The sequence below is a fragment of the Glandiceps talaboti genome, chromosome 15 (assembly GCF_964340395.1).
Source record: "Glandiceps talaboti chromosome 15, keGlaTala1.1, whole genome shotgun sequence".
Taxonomy (NCBI): Eukaryota; Metazoa; Hemichordata; class Enteropneusta; family Spengelidae; genus Glandiceps; species Glandiceps talaboti.
In genome coordinates this window covers 10,767,212-10,790,683 of record NC_135563.1, presented here as the reverse complement: position 1 = coordinate 10,790,683, position 23,472 = coordinate 10,767,212, and the positions used below count along the sequence as shown (strand labels likewise).

The 23,472-nt window shown below is 35.0% G+C and overlaps 1 protein-coding gene across 1 annotated transcript; it reads left to right on the top strand.

Annotated features, from left to right (window-relative positions):
• The first annotated feature begins 137 nt into the window (after positions 1-137).
• LOC144446647 (dynein axonemal assembly factor 9-like) lies at positions 138-22,375 on the top strand. The gene is made up of 37 exons (XM_078136461.1): positions 138-270; positions 1,885-1,986; positions 2,793-2,870; positions 3,122-3,150; positions 3,581-3,705; positions 4,145-4,241; positions 4,612-4,690; positions 5,096-5,123; positions 5,386-5,522; positions 6,173-6,215; positions 6,965-7,020; positions 7,494-7,626; positions 8,280-8,361; positions 8,668-8,713; positions 9,044-9,128; positions 9,601-9,683; positions 10,038-10,128; positions 10,834-10,945; positions 11,859-11,929; positions 12,488-12,538; positions 12,799-12,889; positions 13,066-13,169; positions 13,923-14,069; positions 14,618-14,697; positions 15,113-15,214; positions 15,713-15,821; positions 16,347-16,435; positions 16,573-16,731; positions 17,294-17,419; positions 17,763-17,844; positions 18,055-18,143; positions 19,107-19,193; positions 19,433-19,614; positions 19,892-20,118; positions 20,543-20,608; positions 21,508-21,601; positions 22,205-22,375. The coding sequence occupies exons 1-37, from the start codon at positions 203-205 to the stop codon at positions 22,309-22,311; spliced, it is 3,537 nt and encodes a 1,178-aa protein (XP_077992587.1). The 5' UTR covers positions 138-202; the 3' UTR covers positions 22,312-22,375.
• The last annotated feature ends 1,097 nt before the right edge of the window (positions 22,376-23,472 follow it).

Below are 23,472 nucleotides of genomic sequence, written 5' to 3'. Positions count from 1 at the left end.
ATTCAATAATGTAGTTATCTAAAACTTAGCAGTAGCGATTTATGCTCATACGCCACTGTGAATCCTGCTTGGCATGCTGAACCCATCGAACTGCTCGTGACCTTACCCTGGCACAAGTCACGTGATCAAAATAAAGATGGCGGTGGTTGGTTGAGAAGACGCTGTTGTTTCGTTTGAAGAAGTACATTGAGAAATTTTGAGAATGCCACTGAAGAGACCCTCCTCAGCCCGCAGGAATATTAACCAGGAAACCTTCAGCGCAGCTGTCAGGTATGACACTAATTTTTCGAAATCAGGTTTGTCTTCAGATGAGTATACAATTAGGACGTGCTCGCGCTATGACAGTGCCATATCTAACGTTACATCCGTAACTTAGTTTCATGACCGTTATGTGTTCGAGAAACGGAGCGTGAGAGACGTGAATAAATATATGTAAATATGTAAACATCACAAGGTCGTAAGGAAAGCGTCCATTATTCTAGTACTAGATCTTGTACATGCTTCATCATGTTTCGATAAATCTAAATGTTATAAAATAATGCAGCCACTTGCATGATTCCATCAAAGTTTGAAACAGTTTGGCGTTGCTCATATTCTATCAGGCCCAGAAATGTAATCCAAGGGAACAAGACAAACACCGTTTGAATAAATAGCAGTTGAAGTAACATTAATCAATCAGAATAACTGCAGGATTTTCCATTAACGAAGCTGTGCAAACTTTAATAGTGTATAACCTCGCATTCCAAATGTCAAATGCAAAAAATAGTCAAAAAAACTTTCACACCTGCCACAGACAGTCTGAGTGGCTGTGGTAGTGTACGACAAATGGAACGAGATGAGACTAAAAATCAGTAACGACTTTTAGTAACATTTTCAATTTATAGACGAAGTTAGTCTCCGAGCACACAGTGTTGCCAACTAAATAGCTTGCAGTATGGTTTCTAAGATCGGAAAAAATGACTATTTGTCTTGTAGATGAATTGACAAACTCTTAATTTTGTGGAACAGGCTGTCAGTGTATCAGTTAATACTAATCATAGACATGAATAATTCATGCAAATCATGCATTACCCTTCATTGCCTCCATCCATGGTACAACTATTTGAAACTTATTGCAATGCCACACTGTCACCAGTTCTCAAGTTCAAGTTCTAACTCAGTCGCAATGTGGAACCACTTGTTGATCACGATTATCATTTGAACTTGAGATAACACAAATCATGTGCAAGAAGATAGATTTTGCAGATTGCAAGTTTGATAAATGCATGCCTTTTCTCTTTTTAAGAATCCACACCATTTTGTTAACTTTCCAGAGATTTATGAATACATGTTTACAGTTTAGCTAGTTCACTAGTTGCACATTAATAGAGTGACCATATTTATTTGAATAATCTGTGTTTTTAAAAAAATCATAACACCATGAACTTGATGGGTTGTTTGGTCGCTTAAAAAAGGAAGGGGTAAAAAGTGAGTGTATGAAAATGTATACCGCATACATGTTTGTGATGCACTCAATACATAACCAAACTGTAGTAACAGTCTTGTGTACTGAGAAGTCAGAAAGATACTATCATAAGAAACACTTGTTTCATCAAACATTCTGAATCTCAGCAATGATGATCTTCACACTGGTACATCAGTGTGTGTGATGTTGTGATTTTTTCCCCCCTTATTTTAGACGGCATAGATTTTTTACATTTTGTTAAATCAAAGAAATATACTATAGTTGGTCAGGTCATGACGAACATACAAATACAAGGAAACACCCTCTCACTGCACACATCTGACATGTATATACCTGGTAAATTTTGTTATATACATAATGATGATGTAGGTGTACCAGAATTTAATTATTTCAATGCTTGTTATACATATTTGTTATAGTTGTGCAAGACTGCGTAACATCCAGTCAGTGTTAAACAGTGGGACTGTTTCCAGTGCTAAGAGTCCTGATGCTATCCTCTGTATATTTGGTATTGACAGTAGGTAAGTATTTTATAAATTGATATACTACAAACATTTAGTTCTTCTAGTACAACCATTGTAGAATCATAAGTTAAATCATACAACCTGATTAATATGATCCAATCTTATGATTATCTCACTGATTGCATTTAGCATACAATTTCCTGTTACATATGTGATCAGTAACTGTAAGCAACAGGTGTCAGTTTTTCCAGTGATTTCTATTAGAAAAAACATATTGAAATGCTATGTGTAACTTAAACCTCTGAAGGTATATAGCTTTGAAGAAAGTGAAATAACTGAGAAATGTGACAATGAACGTTCATGGACTCTTGAGTTCATAATTCCAAATGAAAATAACTATTCACAGAGTGAAAAATTTGGGATTCACTGTCAATATATATCATGTATGGAATTGGTGTTTATGTTTCAAAGACTCCAGTCATCAAGTCTGTTTATTTGATATATGCCATTTTCATTTGACTACATACATAGTGTCATTTTTACAACTGAAAAACATTGCCTGTTTATAATAACTGTGTATTGTTTATGCCAGAAACTATCTTACATGCCTGTTTGTTTTGTAATTATTAAGGTCAGACATTACCTTATATACTGGTACCTGTTTGTTTTGTTCTATAATATCAAATATAATAATAATAGTAATATCAATAATATCAATGTCAGAGATTACCTTTAATATATTTCATACAACCAATGCCTTCATATTTCATATTTTCATATTTTGCTGTTATCAATGCCAGAGACTACTTCTATAGATCTCAATTCTCATAAAACCAATGCCTTTATCTTTTTCTTTTTTGTAGGTATAATGATGGAACAGATGAACTGGTCAACTATTTATTATTTGGTTTCTTTGACTTAAGAAAAGATGAAATTGAAAGGTAAAATTAGATTTATTGTTTTGTCACTTGCAAATTGATTGTGAATTTTTAAGTTGATTGGTTGTAAAACTAACAAATTGTAAGTTGGTGTTGATGTTGATGTCACACTGTTAAAGTCACAGCAGCAGTAACTACAGGATTTCCTGCTCACAGAAAATAAAACAAAACATCAACAACTTCATAGCTTTTTAAAGAAAGTGTTCAACCAAGATTTGCATAAATATTCACCAAGTGTTTAATTTTTATTACAGTTGCGGATATCCCCAAGAAACCATAGATGGTAAGTTCAATTCTAGGGTATTGCAGTTTGTAAGATATTGAAATCAAAGCATGAAATAGAGTAACATAGCCTCGTAAACATTGTGTTTTAAAGAATGCTGTCATTAGTGGTAAGTTGTGTATGCTTCTAAACTTCAGACATGATCATTTGGGAAGATGACAATTCTCCATATAAGTACAAATGACTTGAACCTTTGATTAGTTTCACGCAACAGCATTCTTTTCAAGAAGTTTGATGTGAATATTAGAATTTCTGTAAAGTACTTTTAAATTTAATTATTTGAATTTTATATGCAGGAAATGAAGTTTCTAAAGTACATATGCTGTTTCATTCTCTAAAATGTAACTTCAGGTCTGTACATGTATGTTGAGGAACCATTATTTTGTGTAGTATTGTAACCAGACAAACTATTTTCTGTTTGACTTTACAGACTTAGTCTTCCTCATCAAGAAAGACAGCGTTCATGTCTATTGTAACCCAGTCAACTACCTGTACTTACTTCCATATATTGCACACTGGAGAAACTTACGTATTCATTGCATGACGGAGACTGAGGTATGTGTTGACTATTAGTATTATTGAGTTACATGGAATTGAATTAGCAATCATTGTGTGTGCTGAATAAAGTGTATAGTATAAGAACTGTTTATTTGACACCCTGTATGGTTGGAGAGAAGTTACAGATTTATACACAAACAATTGTAGACAAACTTCAGATATTAATATGTTATAATTGTTAATTGTTGAAGTTATACTATCTGTTAAAAGAAAAACAAGGTTGCCACGGATATGTTTGTCTGCCTGATATCTTTATCAACTATGAACTTTACATTGTAAACTATTGAACCACAACACACTATTCAAATTTTTGTGAAAGTAAAACTGAGAAGCTTTCATCCACATCCATGTGGACTTGTTCACCAGTCTGTTGTTCTGACATGTTTTATACAAAAAAATGATATTACCATGACAACTGTGCTTATTTTGGTTACAGTATGATGATGAGGAAGCTGCAGAGGAGTTCAAGATATACAGTTTTATTGAGATGGTCAAAGATTGTTCTACCATTGGAATTCCCTACAGTGCAAGAGGTATTGCTACTTTGTACATCATACACATTCAGTATGTGTGTGTATGTGTGACAAGGAGAAATCCTAACAGTTCTGATAATTAGTAATAATTAGTTCTTGTACCATGACCAAGGGTTGCTTGTGAGGTAATGTTTCACCAATACAGGTTGCCAGGCTTTGTCAACGTGGCAGACACTATTCAAGGAAAGTCAATGTCAAAGAGAAGTGTCTTACCATTTCTCAAGCAATGTAAAGTGATCATTATCAACATTACTTTTTTTGGATAATATATCATTTAGATAATGTTATACGTTGACTTGGCTGTTATTGATGTTACCGTGTAGATTATCTGAAGTAAGACTGCATAACAGGATGACATTATTCTTTGCAGGACATCCACATCCATTTGACCCATTTACTGTTGAAAAGTGGCCTGTTGTACAGGCATTTGCTTTGGAAGGTTTTGGAGGGTGAGTTGACATACTGTATTAATGTGTATGTATGTGTGTGTGTGTGTGTGTGTGTGTGTGTGTGTGTGTGTGTGTGTGTGTGTGTGTGTGTGTGTGTGTGTGTGTGTGTGTGTGCGTGCGTGCGTGCGTGTGTGCACGCACATGTGTGTGTGTGTGTGTGCGCGTGCGTGCACGCTTTGTGAGGGCACGCTTGTGTGTGCATGCCTGTGTCTGTCTCTGAGTGTCTATCTCTCTATCTGTGGCTGTGTCTGTGATTGTGTTTCAAATATTATGTGATTGTGAGACACAGTTGTCAACTGTACTCTAAATCCAGTTCTATGTTGTCATACATTATTTTTAGTTTATGAAAGTATTCAGAATTAATTAACATATGTTTGATTATTAATTTATTCTTTACTTTTGCAGTGGTGGCTTCTTCACAATGAAACATGAGGTATGCATTATTTTAAATTCTCTGTACATGTAGTTAGGTATTGGTAAGAAAATTTTTGAATAGTCATAACTGGCAGACCTCATATTCATGATATTTTTGGCAAGATAGGAAATTTGCATGTTTTGAAACATATTAGGAGCATCAAGACTTCTTATAGCACCGGGTCAAGTTTTCTGACTTTAGAGTTGATGTTCATGTACTTCTCTGGATAATTTGATTGTTCTGTTCATTTCTCTGAGTTGAGTTATTTTATGCATTGTAGGTTGTTGATGTGAGTGAGGCAGTGCATCACATGTACAGTGTCATTGATCCTGTCAACCTAGAAGTATTGGTTACTGAACATGTACCTTTGTTTGAACGTCAATGGAAGTCCATGCTGACAAATGTGGACATTGAACAGTGAGTTTTATAATTTTACAAATCATCACAAGCATGGGAGGAATAAGTAGAAGAGTCCCATCACAGAGTTCAGGGATTCTTGTCATATATTTGTCAAGAAATTATTCATGGTACATGTACCTTCGCCATTGTCTTTGCTAAGGTTGTAGAAAGCCATTACCAGAGAAAAGGAAATAGTGAAAAACTCATGAACTGGGAATAATTTTGTGGGGACCCTGATAATTTGACTAGGAAACTGTAAGCTATACCCTTAACATAAACAATACCAGCTTATTCTGCTGCAGACCGTAACCCTACAGTCTGAGAAGATTTATTCCATTTGAAGTGCAATATTGTAAAACTACATAGTAGCAAAGTATGGTAAAGCGCTCAAAACAACATGAGCTTTCAAAAGCTTTCTTGGTAAAGAGTCACAAGGGTTTCATGGCATTTACCTGTTAGAAACAAATATGCTATCTGTTGTTTGCCCAGTACTGTACAAAGAGAGTCCATTATTACAGCTAGAATTGCACAAAATCAACTTGGCAATTTTTCTGTTCTTGGAATATTTGACAAATTTCAATAGTGGAAAGTAAGACTCTTATTAATTTTACATGTCAAACTTTCCAAACTATAGGTACATGTAAAACAAATCTTTCTTTCTTATTTAGTCCATCAGGTTTAGGCAAACTGGTAGAGTCTACAATTTTAGAGGTAAGTGATGTATGACTATAGTCGGATGACAAGCTTTATTGGTTACAAAGTTTCACTGTTTCTGTGTTGATTCAGGCCCAGATATAGTACCACGAATTGTGGACATTTTCAGCTAATATCATGTACCTATTGCCTGGCTCTGAGGGCACTATTAGATGTCAATTACCATGAGGGCTGCTATGCATGAACTATTTCCTGATGCCCAAAGCTTTGGGAAATAGTTGCTACATAACTGCATGAGGGGTATTATGACTTCTACTAGTGGCTGAATAGAATGAGGCAATAAGTATTTTATAACACATCACATTCTCAGGCAATGTTCCATCCTGAAAGCAAATCATTGAAAAGACTCCTGTGCTGAGATGACTATTGCCCTAGGGAAAATAGAACATGACTAGTGCCTTGTTGTATGCAGATTGAGGTCAATATGGGTCACTAGTTCATACCACCTGACAATGTGTTGTAATTAAAAATATTGGCCCCCAGTAGGACTTGTAATCAAACCTAGTGTGTAGGAGCATGTGCAATGCAAAAGACTCAAACATCTGTGAATACAGATTATTGATATAAATACTAGTGAATTAAAATATTGTTTATCACATTAATTACTGTTAATGTAGGGCAACAAACATGATGGTTGTGTAGTTAATTTCCTTCTATCATGTCTTGAATGTCACGTCTTAAGATTGATATTTTCACAAAGGTAAATGTGACAAAACTGGTGTTCTATCATCTTGTTATGTTTTCAGCCATTGAAGAGTTATTACAACCATGGACATGTATCACCAATGGAAGGAGAGATGAAGTGAGTATTTTAGGGTGTATGTATGACTGTGTATCCAAGTAACACCACTCTTAAAAGTGTCATAAGCAGAGTTAGTAAATTTTTCTGTGTTGATTATTTGCTGCATGAATATTCATGACAATGAATATTCATGACTAATATCTACAGGAAGTATTACACTTAGGAATCATGAATATTCATTGTTCAACTAATACATATGTATTTCCACTATGAGAACAGTGAAGGTGAAATAGAGATTCAATTTAGTGTTTCTTGGTAATCGTGTGAAATTTATGCGATGTAAAATCATGAAATGACTCCAGAACCCAAAGTTTTATGAAAATACCTTTATTTCCTGGCATAGCATTCCCCTTCAACAAGTATAATAGGTATCACTTTGTGATTGATTTTGGTGTAGTGTCCATTAGAAGAACTGCATGTTTTAGAACTGTACAGCTTTGACTGAATGTATGATATTGTGTGTTTCATTCCAGTATCAAGCAACCCTTTGTACTGTTTGGTACTCAAAGTAATAAAAGCAGACTGGAGACAGCTAGAAAAAACAGCATTGCACACGATACTGTAGTCAGTGAAGCTGGTATTGATGGCAGATATCCTACACACATGGTCAGTTCAAAGTCATTCATATAGCCATGTCACAGAAGTTTCATACTTTTCATTGCGTGTTTTTGTAGTGGACAAATGACAAATTGAAATTAGAGTTAAATTTTACAATGTCGACATGTCATTTTGTAACAAATAGAGTGAAAATGAGTACAATAAAATATGGAATGGACACAGTACAGATTTTGCTTGATAGCTGCCATAGTAGGTTGTACTGTGATTGTATCTGTAGAAGGTGCTGACTTGAGTGTTATCTCATCAATGGGGCCATAGTGATTATGTTGGATTATTCTTGATCTGGTTCATCAATTTGTGGTAATTCTACCAGCAACTGTTTTTCACAACTAATTTCTAATCTCAATCTGAACTTTGGGGTGTTTAAACTTTGTAAAATACATTGTGTAAGTACTTAGACTCTAGGATGAAGAAACTTGTGTCAAGATGTTGCTTCTAGAATTTCTATAAGATATATTTGGACAAATAATTATCAGTGCTATCAAATAATGACCAACTTTATACGATTAACAGTTATAATTCCAGTGTAGCAGTCTTGTCAAAGTCATTGGCAGTATTTTTTGATGTGGAGTAAAGTTTAGATGAATAGAGAGAGTTTAAATTGTGTGTACGTAAGTTATATTTTTTTCCTTTCTTTGCAGGTTTGTCAAGCCGTATCACCAAGGGGTCCAGTGACATGTTCCAGAACATATTTCTTCAGTAGTGGACATATTCCATATCCAGGTAAGCATTGCCATTTGCGATTCTAAAGGTGTTATGTTATATGACCCTCAGCAATATATGGAAACTTCCTCAGTGTTCTGCAAAAAGCTGTTTGAAGATTTTGTTGAACATTTTTCAAAACTACTGTGCTGGATGCAAATAATGCCTTGATAAAGAGTGACATTGAAGGAGAGTGGCGTACTTATATTGGATGAATTAGATGAGTACAAACACTGGAATGAATTTACACCAAGAGTTTTTCTAGGAATGATTGATCAAATACAATTGATGTCTCACTCTGTGTTGTTTTTCAATTCAATTCTTCAGTATCAGGAGGAGCTGGAGACTTGATGAGAGAGAAAACTGATCTGAGGTAAATTTTCCATTCATTTAACTCATTATATTCGACAATCCCCCCCCCCCCCCTCCCTCTCCCCTGACTGGAATCCTTCTAGTTGACTTTAAGAGGGGAAATTCTCTTTAAGTATATTAGGAGATCTTGTCTGCAGAGCTTTGATTGGGTTAAACTTTCACAACGTGACTTGAATGAATGAATGAATGCATGAATGAAGAACAAATGAACAAAATAAATGAAATGTATTTCACCAAATAACACCCAGTAACAGCTACTTGCACTTTAATCTAGGGTCTTGATTCATGTTACCAATCACCAAGTATAATATTTTGTTTTTCTTTGTTGTAGTATTCTGAACAGAATGTATGTTGAAGCTATAAATGCAGTGATGACAGCCATTCAGACTTACTCTAAAACACTCAGTGCTCAGAAGGTATGGACTTACTAATTACACTCCTCCGGTCCACAACTTGTGAAGACAACTTGAAGTTCTTGAAGTCAGACGTATAGTTTGCAGAACTACCATCATCTGCTGATACAGACTAAAATAAAACTGCAACAGAAAAAACAAACATTTTGGATGTTCAACAAATAATCAAGAAAATTCTTTTTGAACAGAAAGGACGCATTTAATGTGATTTTGTATTTTTATTACCCCAAAAGGAAGTCAAAAATTACATGAAATAAACAAATTTATACATGCATATATCATAAATGTATAAATATAGCTCTCCCTCAGTTGTCCTCAAATAAAACTTGTGTACAACTGTGTAGAAGGAGAACATTGGCCTGAAGTCCCTCCTTTTAGTTCAAGGACATACAGGTGCATATCACGTAGCCTGACAAACATTTCTAGTATTAATGTTTTGAAAATCATAGATTTGATGTCAACTTTGTTTTTATAGGCGGAGAAACTTCTGATTGAGACTTTCAAGAAAGGATGTGAGACACACAAACTGCCCATAAATAGTGCATTCTTTACATCAAGGTACTTATACTAAACGTTTATTTATACCTTTCACTGATAATGTATTGTATTAGTAGTGGTTGGTGTAAGTGTTTTGTTGGGTTGAAACATTGTTTGTGATGTTTAAGGTTTTCTCTTTTGATTGTGTCCACATACAGAGATATATGGCCATGTATGTCTGTTTCCATTTCCAAAAAAATAAGATGTGTTCCTTACAATAGCTAGTTACTACATTATTATCACAAATATTCTATGTTGTTCTAAAAGTTCCAATTAAGCCACAGATGTACTTTGTTATTAATTTTGTTACCATTCTATTACAAATACTAGGAAAGTTGAAAGTCATGACGTGTGTCTTTCCTTTTATTTTCTCAGAGAACATGTTGAATTCAACATAGAAGCTGTCGACATGCACGGACAGCAGATTTTACTCAAAGAAGGCCAGTCATTGCCATTCATCAAAGTAGTAAGTACTTGTAATTTTAAATTTATGTTGTAAATGTTCTCAGTGATGTGATCACCGTTCTAATGCTCACATATGGTTTCCAACAGCTAGGTTCTTTCCTGGCAATGACGTAATTATTGTTTCCACTTTCACATTTCTAGGACAAAAAAATAAAAATAATGTAAGGTAAATTTACATAATATTCCGGTCTTTAAGATTTCGACTAATCTACCATTTATTTGTATGTGTAGAACACAATCCAGTTGGACGCCAGAAATGTCATCTATACTTTTATGATAAAATTAATTTGACTGACAACTGTCACAATATTAGTTGACTGTACACCTACTGCAAATCTCTCTGTATGTGCATGAAACTGTAGAGAAGTAACATCAGCCACAATTTCGATATTGCACTTATACTGCACTTCTGTTTTTTATTCCTAAAGGTTTCATGCATGTATAGTGAGATTCGCAGTAAATGTACAGATAGCATATTAATGAAGTAATATTGATAATTATGAGTGTAATTTTAACTGCAGTGCTTTCTCACATTAGATTCTGTACATATGATTATAACACCTGGCACAGACCTATACCGGCACAACAGCCCTTTACACTTCCTTGCCTTTATCGTTGTTCAGATCTATGTCTTATACAAAATGTAAATAATATATGTATATAAAAATGTAAATTATGGAAAAATATATTGTTTCATGCATTCTAGGCTCAGCTGTCTGTTTATGATATCCCAAGTTATGAATACAGTGGTAAAACACTAGGCTCCATCGTGTTCTCAGAAACATTCCAAGAATCCAGACTTAAAGTGATGCATCCTGGTAGGTGCAAGGTTAATGTGTCTGACTGTATCATTTCTATCGTATCGTTTGATAAGCCAAGTGTTTGTTATACATTTGAGCAGAGAAGGGAAAATCTGATAAAAAATTGTACAGTTTCATGTGCGTCATATGATTTTTGGTTTTTGAGCCAGTGAAATGCACAGAGAATCAGTTAGATTTGATGTACTTATATCATCTTCAACAAGACTCATTTGCTTCTGAAATCACTCAACAAGTCTTCTAAACAGAAATTTTGTTTTATTAATATTTGCTATCAATGTGACAAGCAATAACAATATGTAGCACCTAAAGAAGGATTTAATTTTCAAAACAAAATCTCTGTTTGGAAGACTTTTCTTGTTTTAATGCTACTTATTGTTCAATTCAAAATTGGTCCATGGCAGGTGTAATTAATTATGCATGATATTAGAGAAATTGTGAATCAGTTTTTGAAGTATATTTACTGGTATATGACAGTGATGATAACTTTTCTGTCAGTATTTATGTTGTTGCTAATGATTCTTATTGGTCATATTGGAGTTGTCAGTGGCTGAGCGGTTAGCTTGTAAGCCGTTTACCTCTGCAGACAGGGTTCGAACCCGCCAAATGTCGGCTGGGTTAGTCGGACTTATATTAGCTTTATATAAACTAAATCATAAATGAAAAATAAACTAAAATGCTATGGATCATGGTTCTTAATTTGTACGTGTTGAATGAATTGATTGATTGATCTGTTGATTGATAAAACATTAACCATTTATAGCCTGATACCCTATTAAATAGGATGTAATTATATAGTTAGAGAAACCAAGTCACTAAAGAGTTGATTTATTGGATTATTTTAATGTATTTACCCTACTGTCACCAACATGTTGAACTCTGATAACCCATAGTACTGTATTTGTTATTTTAGATGAGTCATTGACGATGGATAGTCAGTTCCTCATTTTGACAGATCACATCCCAAGATACGTATCCTGGGCAGTAAGTATAGTATTACATATCATATTCCAATGAACTTGAATTACATACCAATAATCAGTTCACTAATATACATTGTAGTAATGTCTTCAGGACCAAACGTAGTTCACCCAGATGGTGCAATGGTCCATTCTTCCTCAGAAATATTGAAACATTATTTTCCATGTTTTAAAGGGGCATGTTACAATCACTTGTCAGAACACTTCCCAACGTATGATGTCAATGTTTACACAAATATCACCCCCCCCCCCCCCCCAAAAAAAAAAAAAAAAAAAAAAAAAACCAAAAAAAAAAACCAAAAAAAAAACCCACTAAAATTAAAAACAAAAACCCCCCTACACACCCTTTTTCAGAAATATAATGACACATATTTCTTTCCTGTTGTATATTCATATTTCTGAAATAGGAGATAGGTGACACTCTCTAAAATGGCAGCAATACATGATTCAGTCGCATTCAGTCACATATGTAGTATAGTGTGTGTCAATATCATATAGTTGTATATCTTGTGATGTGAAGCTAAAGTTTAGATGCAAATAAAGTTTTCATTTTTCTTTCCAGGCATCAGAAAATGACATCCAATTATCTCAGGAAGTCCAGGCTTTTATCAAAGTAAGTAACAGTGTCTTTCTAATGTTCTAATACACAAGTTAATTATCAGGCACACTCTCATTGTAAAGTAAGCTTTACATAATTTACTGGGAGTAATTACCAGTGAGCAGATTTACTGTTTAACATGAAAATCTATTTAAAATTCTGTGAAAAAGCTTGTGTACTTGTGCATATAGAGGGAGGGAGGGAGGGAGGGAGGGACTTGTTTGGAATATACAACTGAAGTGATTCTATTTATAATTGCTATGAACTATCTGTAGAATTCTGGTGAAAGCAACTATGGTAAAGTGCTAGTTAATGGAGAGTCTGCCCTCATGGTTGGAAACAAACAGTTGTGTGTTCCTGATGAAGGTACGTAGAACTGATAACAGAGTACAGTACAAGTGTCTAATGGTGTATAGAATATATAATACTAAGTACTCTTAGCATTCATAATTCTCAGCACCTTAATCAACTAGCAACTTAATTAATAGTTCATTCCTTAAGCCCAACACAGAGACCAACTTTTATTTCTTGATATCTCTTAGGTAAGATATTTGTGTATGAGAATGGACTGGTCTTCCTTCATTCAAGATTTGGACCAATTGTATTACCTAAATCTCACATGGAAAAAATCCAGCTGTATGACGGGGTAAGTATGTAATATTGACAGAGTTTCGTCGTGAAAATAACTGTACCACTTATTTGGTTAATATCACTGACACATGAGAACTACTAAATTAACCAATACACACAACATAATTTGAGAGCTGTTGACTGCAAATTGTCAGCCTTGTTCAGTTGATGATAGATGGCGCTGTTTAGTACTCTAGTAATTGAGCCTTTGGTTTTAATACTAAGATAGACACAAACTAAAACTATTGTTGCAACATGTTGATACAATAGTGATAAGCTATTGAATGACTGTTGGTTTGATTATAGTCTCATTAGGGAGGCGTCTCTGAAAACTAGAGGTCCTTAAACTTGTACTGTTGTTTTGAGACTTCCAATGTTTACACTACGTTGATCACGGGGTGATTAGAATCGTATAACAGAGGAACCACTATCACCCACTTGTGTAATAACCACATCGAAGAACAACAGATTTAGTTTGTGTCTGTCTTAGTAAACCAAACGCTTGATGTCGTACCCATGACATATTATGATCACTTCACACAGTGATGTGATGATGGAGAATACTCCCATAGATGTTATAGAGGAAATATCATCATTCTTTGATCATTGTTCAAGCTATCGGGCAACTTTTGGTGTAAAATACATGCTGTCCCCTTGATGCCGCACTTATGCCAGTTAGTCTCTCTATCAGTCAATAACCTTGACGTTATCCCAACGAATCACTGAAGTATGTTACAGAATGACATTAATGTGTTTTTTTTCCCTACAGGATTCTCCCAGTGTAGTGGCCCTGATAATCATAACCTACAAAGGTTCCTTTTGGCAGTGGCTTCCCATGCAATGTCAGGATAGAGAGCATACCATGATATTTTCACTGACTCCAAGAACTAAAGGTTACAGAGCATTCTATTCAGAGGTATTTGCCACATTATATAATTATATTACATAGTGTGATGTACTTGCTAAAGATTTGTACACCTTCTTCCAGCTGAGTTCATCATACGCTATGATTCACTTAACTGTATGTGTGGTGTATTGCTATGGGACCTAATGCATTGTCTTTACTCATTCAGAGACTGCAAACCTGGAAATTTTCACTGAAGACTTATTTTCGCTAATTTCGCTAAAATCACCATGAATTATTATAGGTTGTTTGTACAAAGGTCATGTTTCCATATATGGTCAAATAGGTCAATCCAAGGGACTTGACACAGTCAACATCATGTGACTTCATCACTTTAACACAGGTGTCATGTGACCTATTCAACCAATCAGCTTCTATCCATGGTATCCTAGTGAAAATACCTGAGTTTGCAGCCAAGAGATTACTAAACAAGTTAACCATCTAGTCTACTACAGAGGCTAGGTTCAGTGTGAATTTTGCTTTAAACAAACACACTGTCCTGATGTCATAACATATTGCAGTGATGTATTTCAAATGGTGTTGGCTATCTACTTGTACAGGTCCTGTCATTGTGGAAGACATCAAGTGAAGAACCAAAGCTGGTAATGTTAGAAGAGTTACCAGAAAAACATTGTGAACTGTAAGTCAAGTTTATGTGTAATCATAAAAATAGTATTTTAACTCAAGTTCATTTGTTATAAAAATCACAGTAACTGTGTATTGTAAGTCAAGTTCATTTGTAATCATAAACCAAGATTGGGAACAAATTTGTTAATTTTGTTATGAAATTATCTAAAAAGTGTACTCTGTACATAAGATGCACTGTTTTGTTTAGCCCTATCAGTGGTAGCTGATCGCGTGGCACAAAGGTCATATCTTACAGACTACTAAATGTCATGTCAAAGGCATAGTTATATGTTCTTCTTGTACAAGTCAGAATTGTCAGAGATGATAATAAAGTTCTTAAGTGTGGTTTCATTTCCAGTCAACTTTATTTGTTTTTCTTCTGAATGACAAACTATTATTGTACTGACTAATACTGATTTTGTTTGCAGACACAACCAACTTCAAACTGAATACATGGTCACAAATGTGTCTTCAACCAAGCGTATTACGCCATTAATGAAAGCTAAGGCAGTACTTGGTAATCTTACAAAGTAAGTCTCAAAGTTTCAGTTGACCCGTGTCAACCAGAAATACTCTACACATGACTTTTGTATGAACAGCTCCCTCTATCAGTACCTGTTCAAATTTCTATCTTACATGGACAACAGACAAGTTGCTATTTTGCTGAATAACATAAAATGCAATGTTTTCACTTCATGATGGTCAATATACATGTATGACATAGTTTATTGCTTTGTTGATGTTTTAAATATTGTATATCTTGACCATCTTGACTGCAGAAACTGTGTTTCCCAATGATTGACATTTATGATATATCATACCATAGACAGTGGACAGGAAACCTTCCACTGTCTATGATCATACACAGCATACAAAATATGGAATGATATATTTTAAAGTAAATTTCCTATTTATTGGCTGTTTTTTGTTTTCATTTGCGAAAATAGTCGTATGTAGTTGCAAGTAATGAGATTGTTATGTTTTGTGTAGTAGAATGATGAAGTTGACATAACTTCTTTTGTTTTTAGCTTTCTGGACCACATGACGGTAACCAGTCTAGGCAACAAGTCAGTCCCGTATGTTGAACTGCCAGCCATTCTAAATCAACCATTTGACTCAGGGAATTTCGCCGATGAGGTGAGAACTTGACAAAGTAGCAAAGTAGTATATCATTCTGTCATTGCTGATAAATGTATGGAATAAAACTGATGAGATCATTTAAAATAGTGATACCAGTATTCAACAACAACAACAACAACAACAACAACAACAACACCACCACCAACAACAACAACAACCACCACCACCACCACCACCACAAATCAACAACAACAACTTTTTTTTTAATTCAACATTTTGAGTCTCCTTACTGGCACCACCAGGGGGGTGGGGTTGGGGTTGATGTTATTATGATGGGTTTCATTTGTCTGTTTCCATGCTTCCATGGACAAGTATTTCTCTGACATGCAATAGCAAATTTCTTTCAATCCAAAGGTAACATAGTATTGGGGACTTATTCATGTCACTTTATATCACAAAATTATCAAATTTGACAGAATGGCAGACATATTAGTTATGTTTCCTACTGTATGACTATTATGACTTAGTGAATGTCTAAGTACATGTAATTGTTAACATGCTTTCTTTTGGTTATGTACACAGATAATCATTACCATAGTATCAGGTATACCAGGAAGTCACAAAGAAAACCTGTGCAACACACTGACAAACTTAGCTAAAGAGCAAAGCAGGTAAGCCCACTTTATCTTTGAAAACATTACACTTCATCCAAACCATTACATCAGGACATTAGACTCAAGAACAAATTATTACAATTGTTCAGTTTATATCTGATTGTAAATAACACTTGACTTTGTTTATTTGATAGATGGGTGACTTTGAAACAACCATTGGACTATGTGGATGAATTCACTGCTGAAAGTCTACAAAGTTCGTTGTCAACAATTGTTGCTGCTAACAGGAAACGTGGTGTCAGAGCTAGCTCATCATCCAGAATGAAACAAAGAGTACTTGTAATGACTCCAGGGTGAGAATTAACAAAATAGGTGTCACACAGTGTACACAACATACTATAGAGCACTTCATTCCCATATATGATAGCATGGCATGAAAGAACACGAAAGAAAAATGGTCGTTCAAAACAAAACAAAACAAACCAAAAGTCAACTGCATAGGTTTTCAAGCTCTCTGACTCTTACAGACTGTAAATTCAGAGATCTTCAAAAACTCATTCTTCCCATGAACAATGATAGACCGGAACAATCTTGAAGATAGCGTAGTTAAAATTGAATCTGTTGATGCCTTCAAAGCATTTGTCCAGCATGAGTGCCATCTGTCTATGCCGATCATCTTCCAGTTATCTGGTCATGTGATGTATACAGACTAGCTTCCACCCAAGTCAGCAGAATCTCAAAATATGAAATCATTTCAGTTTAGTCAGGACTTAGTTTCTCATAAGTCTGTGCATTATAAATAGGTTGTCAATCTTTGAAGGGTTAAAAAGTTGGAAATAACAGAAGCATACCTACATGTCAGTCTGATCCTTTCCCGTGTAGTATGTGTTACTAACTTCTATTTTCATTTGATAGATTCACTGATGTATTAGAAGTAGTGCAAGCCATTGCCTGTCACCCAGACTCTGATGTAGGCAGACTTTTAAAGATTGGTGCAGTCACTGCCTGTGTTGATCCCCTCAATTGTTTCATGACACACAGGTATAAACACACCCATCACTTTCTTGATACACATCTTAGTTGATATAAAATGCTTCACCAATAACTGGAGTTAAGGTGGAACTCACAGTTTGTGTGTTTTTGTAAGGATACACAAAGTAGTGGAAGTGGTTGTTTCACGTATTTATATTAGTAAGTGTATCACACTGTAAAAATTGCACTTTTGAAATTTGCAAATTGTGTTTTAACTTTGATGTGGGGTAGTAGTACATTATGTTGTGCATGGTTTCATTTGACAACATTTCATATAGAGTTATCAAGTTAATACCAAAGATTTTTGGAAAGGCCTGACCTCTGACATCATGATTTTTTGTTCACCTGTTAGATATACTTTTCCAAAATTACTGGAAAACTGTTCTGAAGGCTGGGTTAATAATATACTGCTGACAAGTTCTACAGAACCCAAGGTAGGCATTGACCACTGTAAACATTATGTTGATGTAAACAATGTAATATGCATGAAAAATGATGTGATAAGTTTTTATGATTGTAAATTGAAGACTTATTGAGCTATTTAGCAAAGAAAAGACTGCTGATTAAAAATTACATACTATTATACAGAGTCAGTGATTGAATGATTGATTGATTAATTGATTTTTGATTGTTGTTACTCCTAGAACACGGATTTGAATGCAATCCAGCAGTTGCTGCGATCAGTTAATTCTAATATGGCATTTATGCTGGCAAACCATGGAGAAGTCACAAGGTAAATGTCATTATTGTTATCACCATCATCATTGATATACTGCTATCAAATTATAGCTATATTTGCATATAACAACCATTATACCATGCACAAGCCAAGTTATTGTCTTTGAACAGATAATATGGATTGTATACTCTGGTCTTTCACCCAATATTTTTCTTCACTCAACCAGAAAGTACTCGTGACCTAAGGGTTGTCACTACAACTCACTAGACGAGTAGTGACAAAGACACTTTTAGGTCACTCATATTTTCCCTGGCTGAATGAATAAAAATATTGGGGAATAATATCTAAATGTCAAACTACAGCATAGCTTACGGGGTCTAAGAGATTAACCTTTCCTGTGTGTGATATTTTGGTACATGTAATGTGTTCACAACTGTTGTGGATTCATCATAGTCAATGGTAGGAGTGGTAGTTCTTTGAATCTCCATACACAGTGTAGATCTTGTCATCGGCCAAGCACACACTTCTGATGTGATTTTACAGCCACTGCATATTCTTTCTGTTGGAAGTAATATGTTGTTAAAATATTCCCTGAAATGCAAGTAAAATCAGACATTTTGAGCAATGGATCATGTTCAGTGTTATTAACCCTCAGGCTTTATCAGTATTTGAAAATAGGCAAACCAGACCTAGAACCAATTTGTTTCTAATTGCTCCAGTTACTCAAGTCGTTTGGCAACATTTGCATCACTCTTGTACTAAAATTTACCAACCACTGCAAAAGGTTCCTAGCTCTAATCTATGGACAAGATTTGAACCACACTTGTACTGCAATTTACGCTGTCTGATAAATGGGCACCTGATAAGATATAATTGTTATAATCAAAACTATGCAAGTTATCATTTTTGATTGTGTTCCTTGGATCAGCTATTTTAAAGGTCATTCTACTGTGGTATACCACAAGCACTACTGAACTATGAAAATTACCTGGTTCTACTTTAATTTGTACATTGCAGATCACAAGACATTGATCTAATATTGTCAGAGTCTGCCTTTACTGAAGGTAGAATGATCAGACAAAGATACCTGTCATGCCCAGAATGGTAAGTTAACTTATGTGTATAATGACCTGTCATAGGTACAATACTTGAATTGTTATATCACACATCGGATATTTTATCCATCAGTATTCCGATGAAAATGATAGAAAGAAGTAAAGCAAGTGTTTTGATGTACTATATGTATATCTCCTATTGTGTTTACCCTTATCAATGCACAGCATTTGAATAAATCTTTGGGAGAGTTTCATTCAATGACATGACAAGTCTTATCGTGTCTGTAGGTCATTGGATGAGTTTCATTCAGGTACTATGCTACCACAGATGATGGAGGTCTGTCTGAGATTCAATCCACCATTGGAAAGGTACAGACTACAGAACAAACTGAGAAGTTTGAGAAATTCCCTCGTCAAACATCCTTTCAATGGTAACATCTACAGTGTTAGAGGCAGGGTCAGATTTACCGGTGAGTAAATAAATCACAATTTTGAAATATAGGCATCCTGTGAAAGTGAATTAGCTGTCAGCTTGTTAGTTAAGATAATGTCTGGAGTGGGTTATAGGAGTGGTCTTGTCTGCCTTGCTGTACCCCTTTCCCATATGCAGCAGCCATTTTTTCAAACTTGGTACAAAGGTGAGATACTATGGACAGCATACACCTATATGGTCTTGGTTAAACTCACTTTTTTCGTTAGATATATAGATTTCAGAGACTAATAATTCACACTGTATTTGATACACAGATTCAGGAATCAAAGCAACAGAGTTTAGGTTTGCAACCCAAAGTGGATACATGTTAATGACTCTAGCTGAAGTGCAGCCAACCCCTCCACCACCGCCACCAACACAGTCAGCATCAAATGGACCTGTAACTCCAGCAGAGCAAGGTGGTATGAATTTTGTAGTATTCACTGGTGTTGGACTGGAAGAAAGTCAACTCAAAGATTGGCTCAAAGCATGTGCTAAACAGGTAAGATATAACTCAGAGCGATTACAGAACACACATCTACGTGGTCAAAGATCATTGGAGGTGTTAGTGTATCTGAATTTTATCAAGGTATATACATAATTGCATGTGACAACATATATGGGCTGAAAACTCAAATAAATTTTTTTACATTATTGAAGATTCATAGCTTTCCACGTCATATCTCAGGCAAGCAAGGGTGTTTTATACAGACACATCTTCACCATTTTAGAAGTCAGTGATGAACAATTTCAGATTATATGTCAAGTAATTCCTCTGCCTTATCTCAAAGTTGCAGATTGTCTTTAAACTGTCTCTTTCATCTGCTGCACTTTCTCAGTCTTTCAAACAATGTTTACAGCACTGTTTTTCAAGTTTGTCTGATTGATAAGAATAACCGAGAGCTGTTCATGATTTATTTTTTCAGAAGCCACAGAGGAAAGAACACAGAACAAAAGAAACTCTAACGAAGCAAGAGATGAAGAACATACATGTAAGTATTCAGGAACAAACCATAATTTATAGGGTAGCCAGGGTATCACATGCACGTAATATTCAGGAACAAACTATAATGTGAAGGGTAGCCAGGGTATCACATAGATGTAAGTATTCAGGAACAAAACATAATTTATAGGGTAGCCAGGGTATCACATGCATGTAATATTTAGGAACAAACTATAATGTGTAGGGTAGCCAGGGTATCACATAGGTGTAAGTATTCAAGACAAACCATAATGTGTAGGGTAGCCAGGGTATCACATAGGTGTAAGTATTCAGGAACAAACCATAATTTATAGGGTAGCCAGGGTATCACATGCATGTCATATTCAGGAACAAACTATAATGTGTAGGGTAGCCAGGGTATCACATAGATGTAAGTATTCAAGACAAACCATAATGTGTAGGGTAGCCAGGGTATCACATAGATGTAAGTATTCAAGACAAACCATAATGTGTAGGGTAGCCAGGGTATCACATAGATGTAAGTATTCAAGACAAACCATAATGTGTAGGGTAGCCAGGGTATCACATAGATGTAAGTATTCAAGACAAACCATAATGTGTAGGGTAGCCAGGGTATCACATAGATGTAAGTATTCAAGACAAACCATAATGTGTAGGGTAGCCAGGGTATCACATAGGTGTAAGTATTCAGGAACAAACCACCCAGCTTATAACCTATCTTGAAACTGTCCTGACATACGACACCTACATGAGGTCTCCTAAAACCACCCTTGAACCACCTTGAATTTGCTGTGTGTGTGGAAATTTATTCAGTTTTTGTGACTATGTTTATATGAAACTGACTGGCAGTGGAAGAACATTTACTCTGAATGTAAGTAATTTCTATTTAGTAGAAATGTGTGAATTTTTTTGTTTTCTATTGTACAGACAAAACATCATTTGGATCCCTTACCTGAAGGCTGGTTTTACAACGGACTTCAGTTTGTCAGCATGGGTGGTGACAAGTCATCCTCTCACCCAGGTATCCTTTGTAAAAACTGTATTTTAAACTGCTAATAATTGTTAGCAGTGAAGATGGTATGTACGAAGAGAGAAATATCAGGTTTATGGTGGAGTACAATCTGGTGTGGTTTTCCAATAAATCTAAAATTTGCATGTTTACCATGTATTAGTCACCTATCCTAATATAGACATAGCATATGACAAGTGGTTCCTACAGACTACATTGTGGGCTACTTGTCCATGACATGAAATGAATGAGATACTTTATGAAATGTATGTTATGGAAAGATGTCAACAATTAAAGAGTTTTGGCCATCAATACATATGTATAGATATGAACCACCTATTTCTTGCATTACACTGTGCCCTCTAATGATAGATAATTTTGTTGTCGTGAGTCAAAATGAGAAAAACTGGCATTTCTTGTGAGTTGCCACGTAGTAAGAGATACAGGAATATAAAATTTTGGTGCGTCACTAGAAATTGTGTTCGTCGATCAGTGATGTGTCAAATTGGATTAGAAGGCACATTGCTAAATTAACATTATTATCATTGGAAATATTTATCATGTAGTGATATGATGTAGTATTTTACTGTGTATTTCCTTAACCTCCAACATCAGACATGGACAAATTTATTGGGGACTATCTAAACAGTGTAAACCAACAGGTTGATAGCTACAACCAACGGATTGATCAGCAAACATTTGTGGATCTGTTTGATGAATAAATCTGCCACCTACTCAAAATAGGACCACCACACAAAGAGTACAAAAAGAAGTTAGTTGACTACGCATAGAAAGATTACCTAGAATGAATTGTGTAATCACCATGGTTGAGAAGAAACAGCAATTGACAAGGGTCACATAAATCTCATTATGTAGTATTTCAACCTGTCTACATCATGATCTGTAATTTTGCTTCATTTCTAACTAATCACATGTAATACTATCAATGTGATGTCATTAATTATGTGGTTTGAAAGTCTTGCACTCAGAAGACTGTGATAGGTTTGAAAAAAAGTGCCCAAACTGATTTGTCACAATAACACTACAGCAGCCCATTCGATTTATTCAATAGAAGTCATGATGTATTAACGTGCACTCATTACTCACATGAACGTCAGAGTTACACCAGTAGAGAGTAATGTAATTTTACATGATATAGGCTAGTATTGTGTAAAAGTCTACAGGCATGCTGATAATGGTCATGGAGGTGGGGGCGTGGCTATATAAATGGATTCATGAGAAGCGAAGCAAAATCCAAAGATTGCGATGTAGACAGGCTAGTAGTATTTAGCATTTCATCAACTTTCTGTGTGCCTTTTAGACAACAGATGTAATGCAAAGTGCAAAGTTCAAAGGTGATACCATGGTTGTCATGGTAAACTTAAATATTCAAATTTCATAATTTGTAAGTAATTTTGATTAAATATTCATTATTAATTTTTTTGGGAAATTCATACATTCCATCGTAGCAAAATTTTGTAACATCCTATAAATATGAACTCTACTGGTACAGTGATTATTCACACTGGTTCCTTGTTGAATTGAAAATGATCAGAGAATCTTCTTTCCGGTAGAAATCTTCCGTCCATACAGCATATGTTGTATATATAGGTCGTTCTCTAAAGTTTGCAGTGTATAGCTTATTTTTGTAATTTAATTGTTCAAGATACTTTTTTTTTTATATCCATACATACATACATTTCGGTGTTATTTGTGCAAATTACTTAGTGTTATACAGAATTTTTCCTTCTGAAATATTTGTGCAGTGTTTGCAGAAACCTCACACAGACATTCTATGCAATTGTACTTGTTACTAGAGTTGATGGGAAAATTTGTTGATGACTTTGAATGTGTCTATTTTGGTACCCAACAATGTAGTTAAA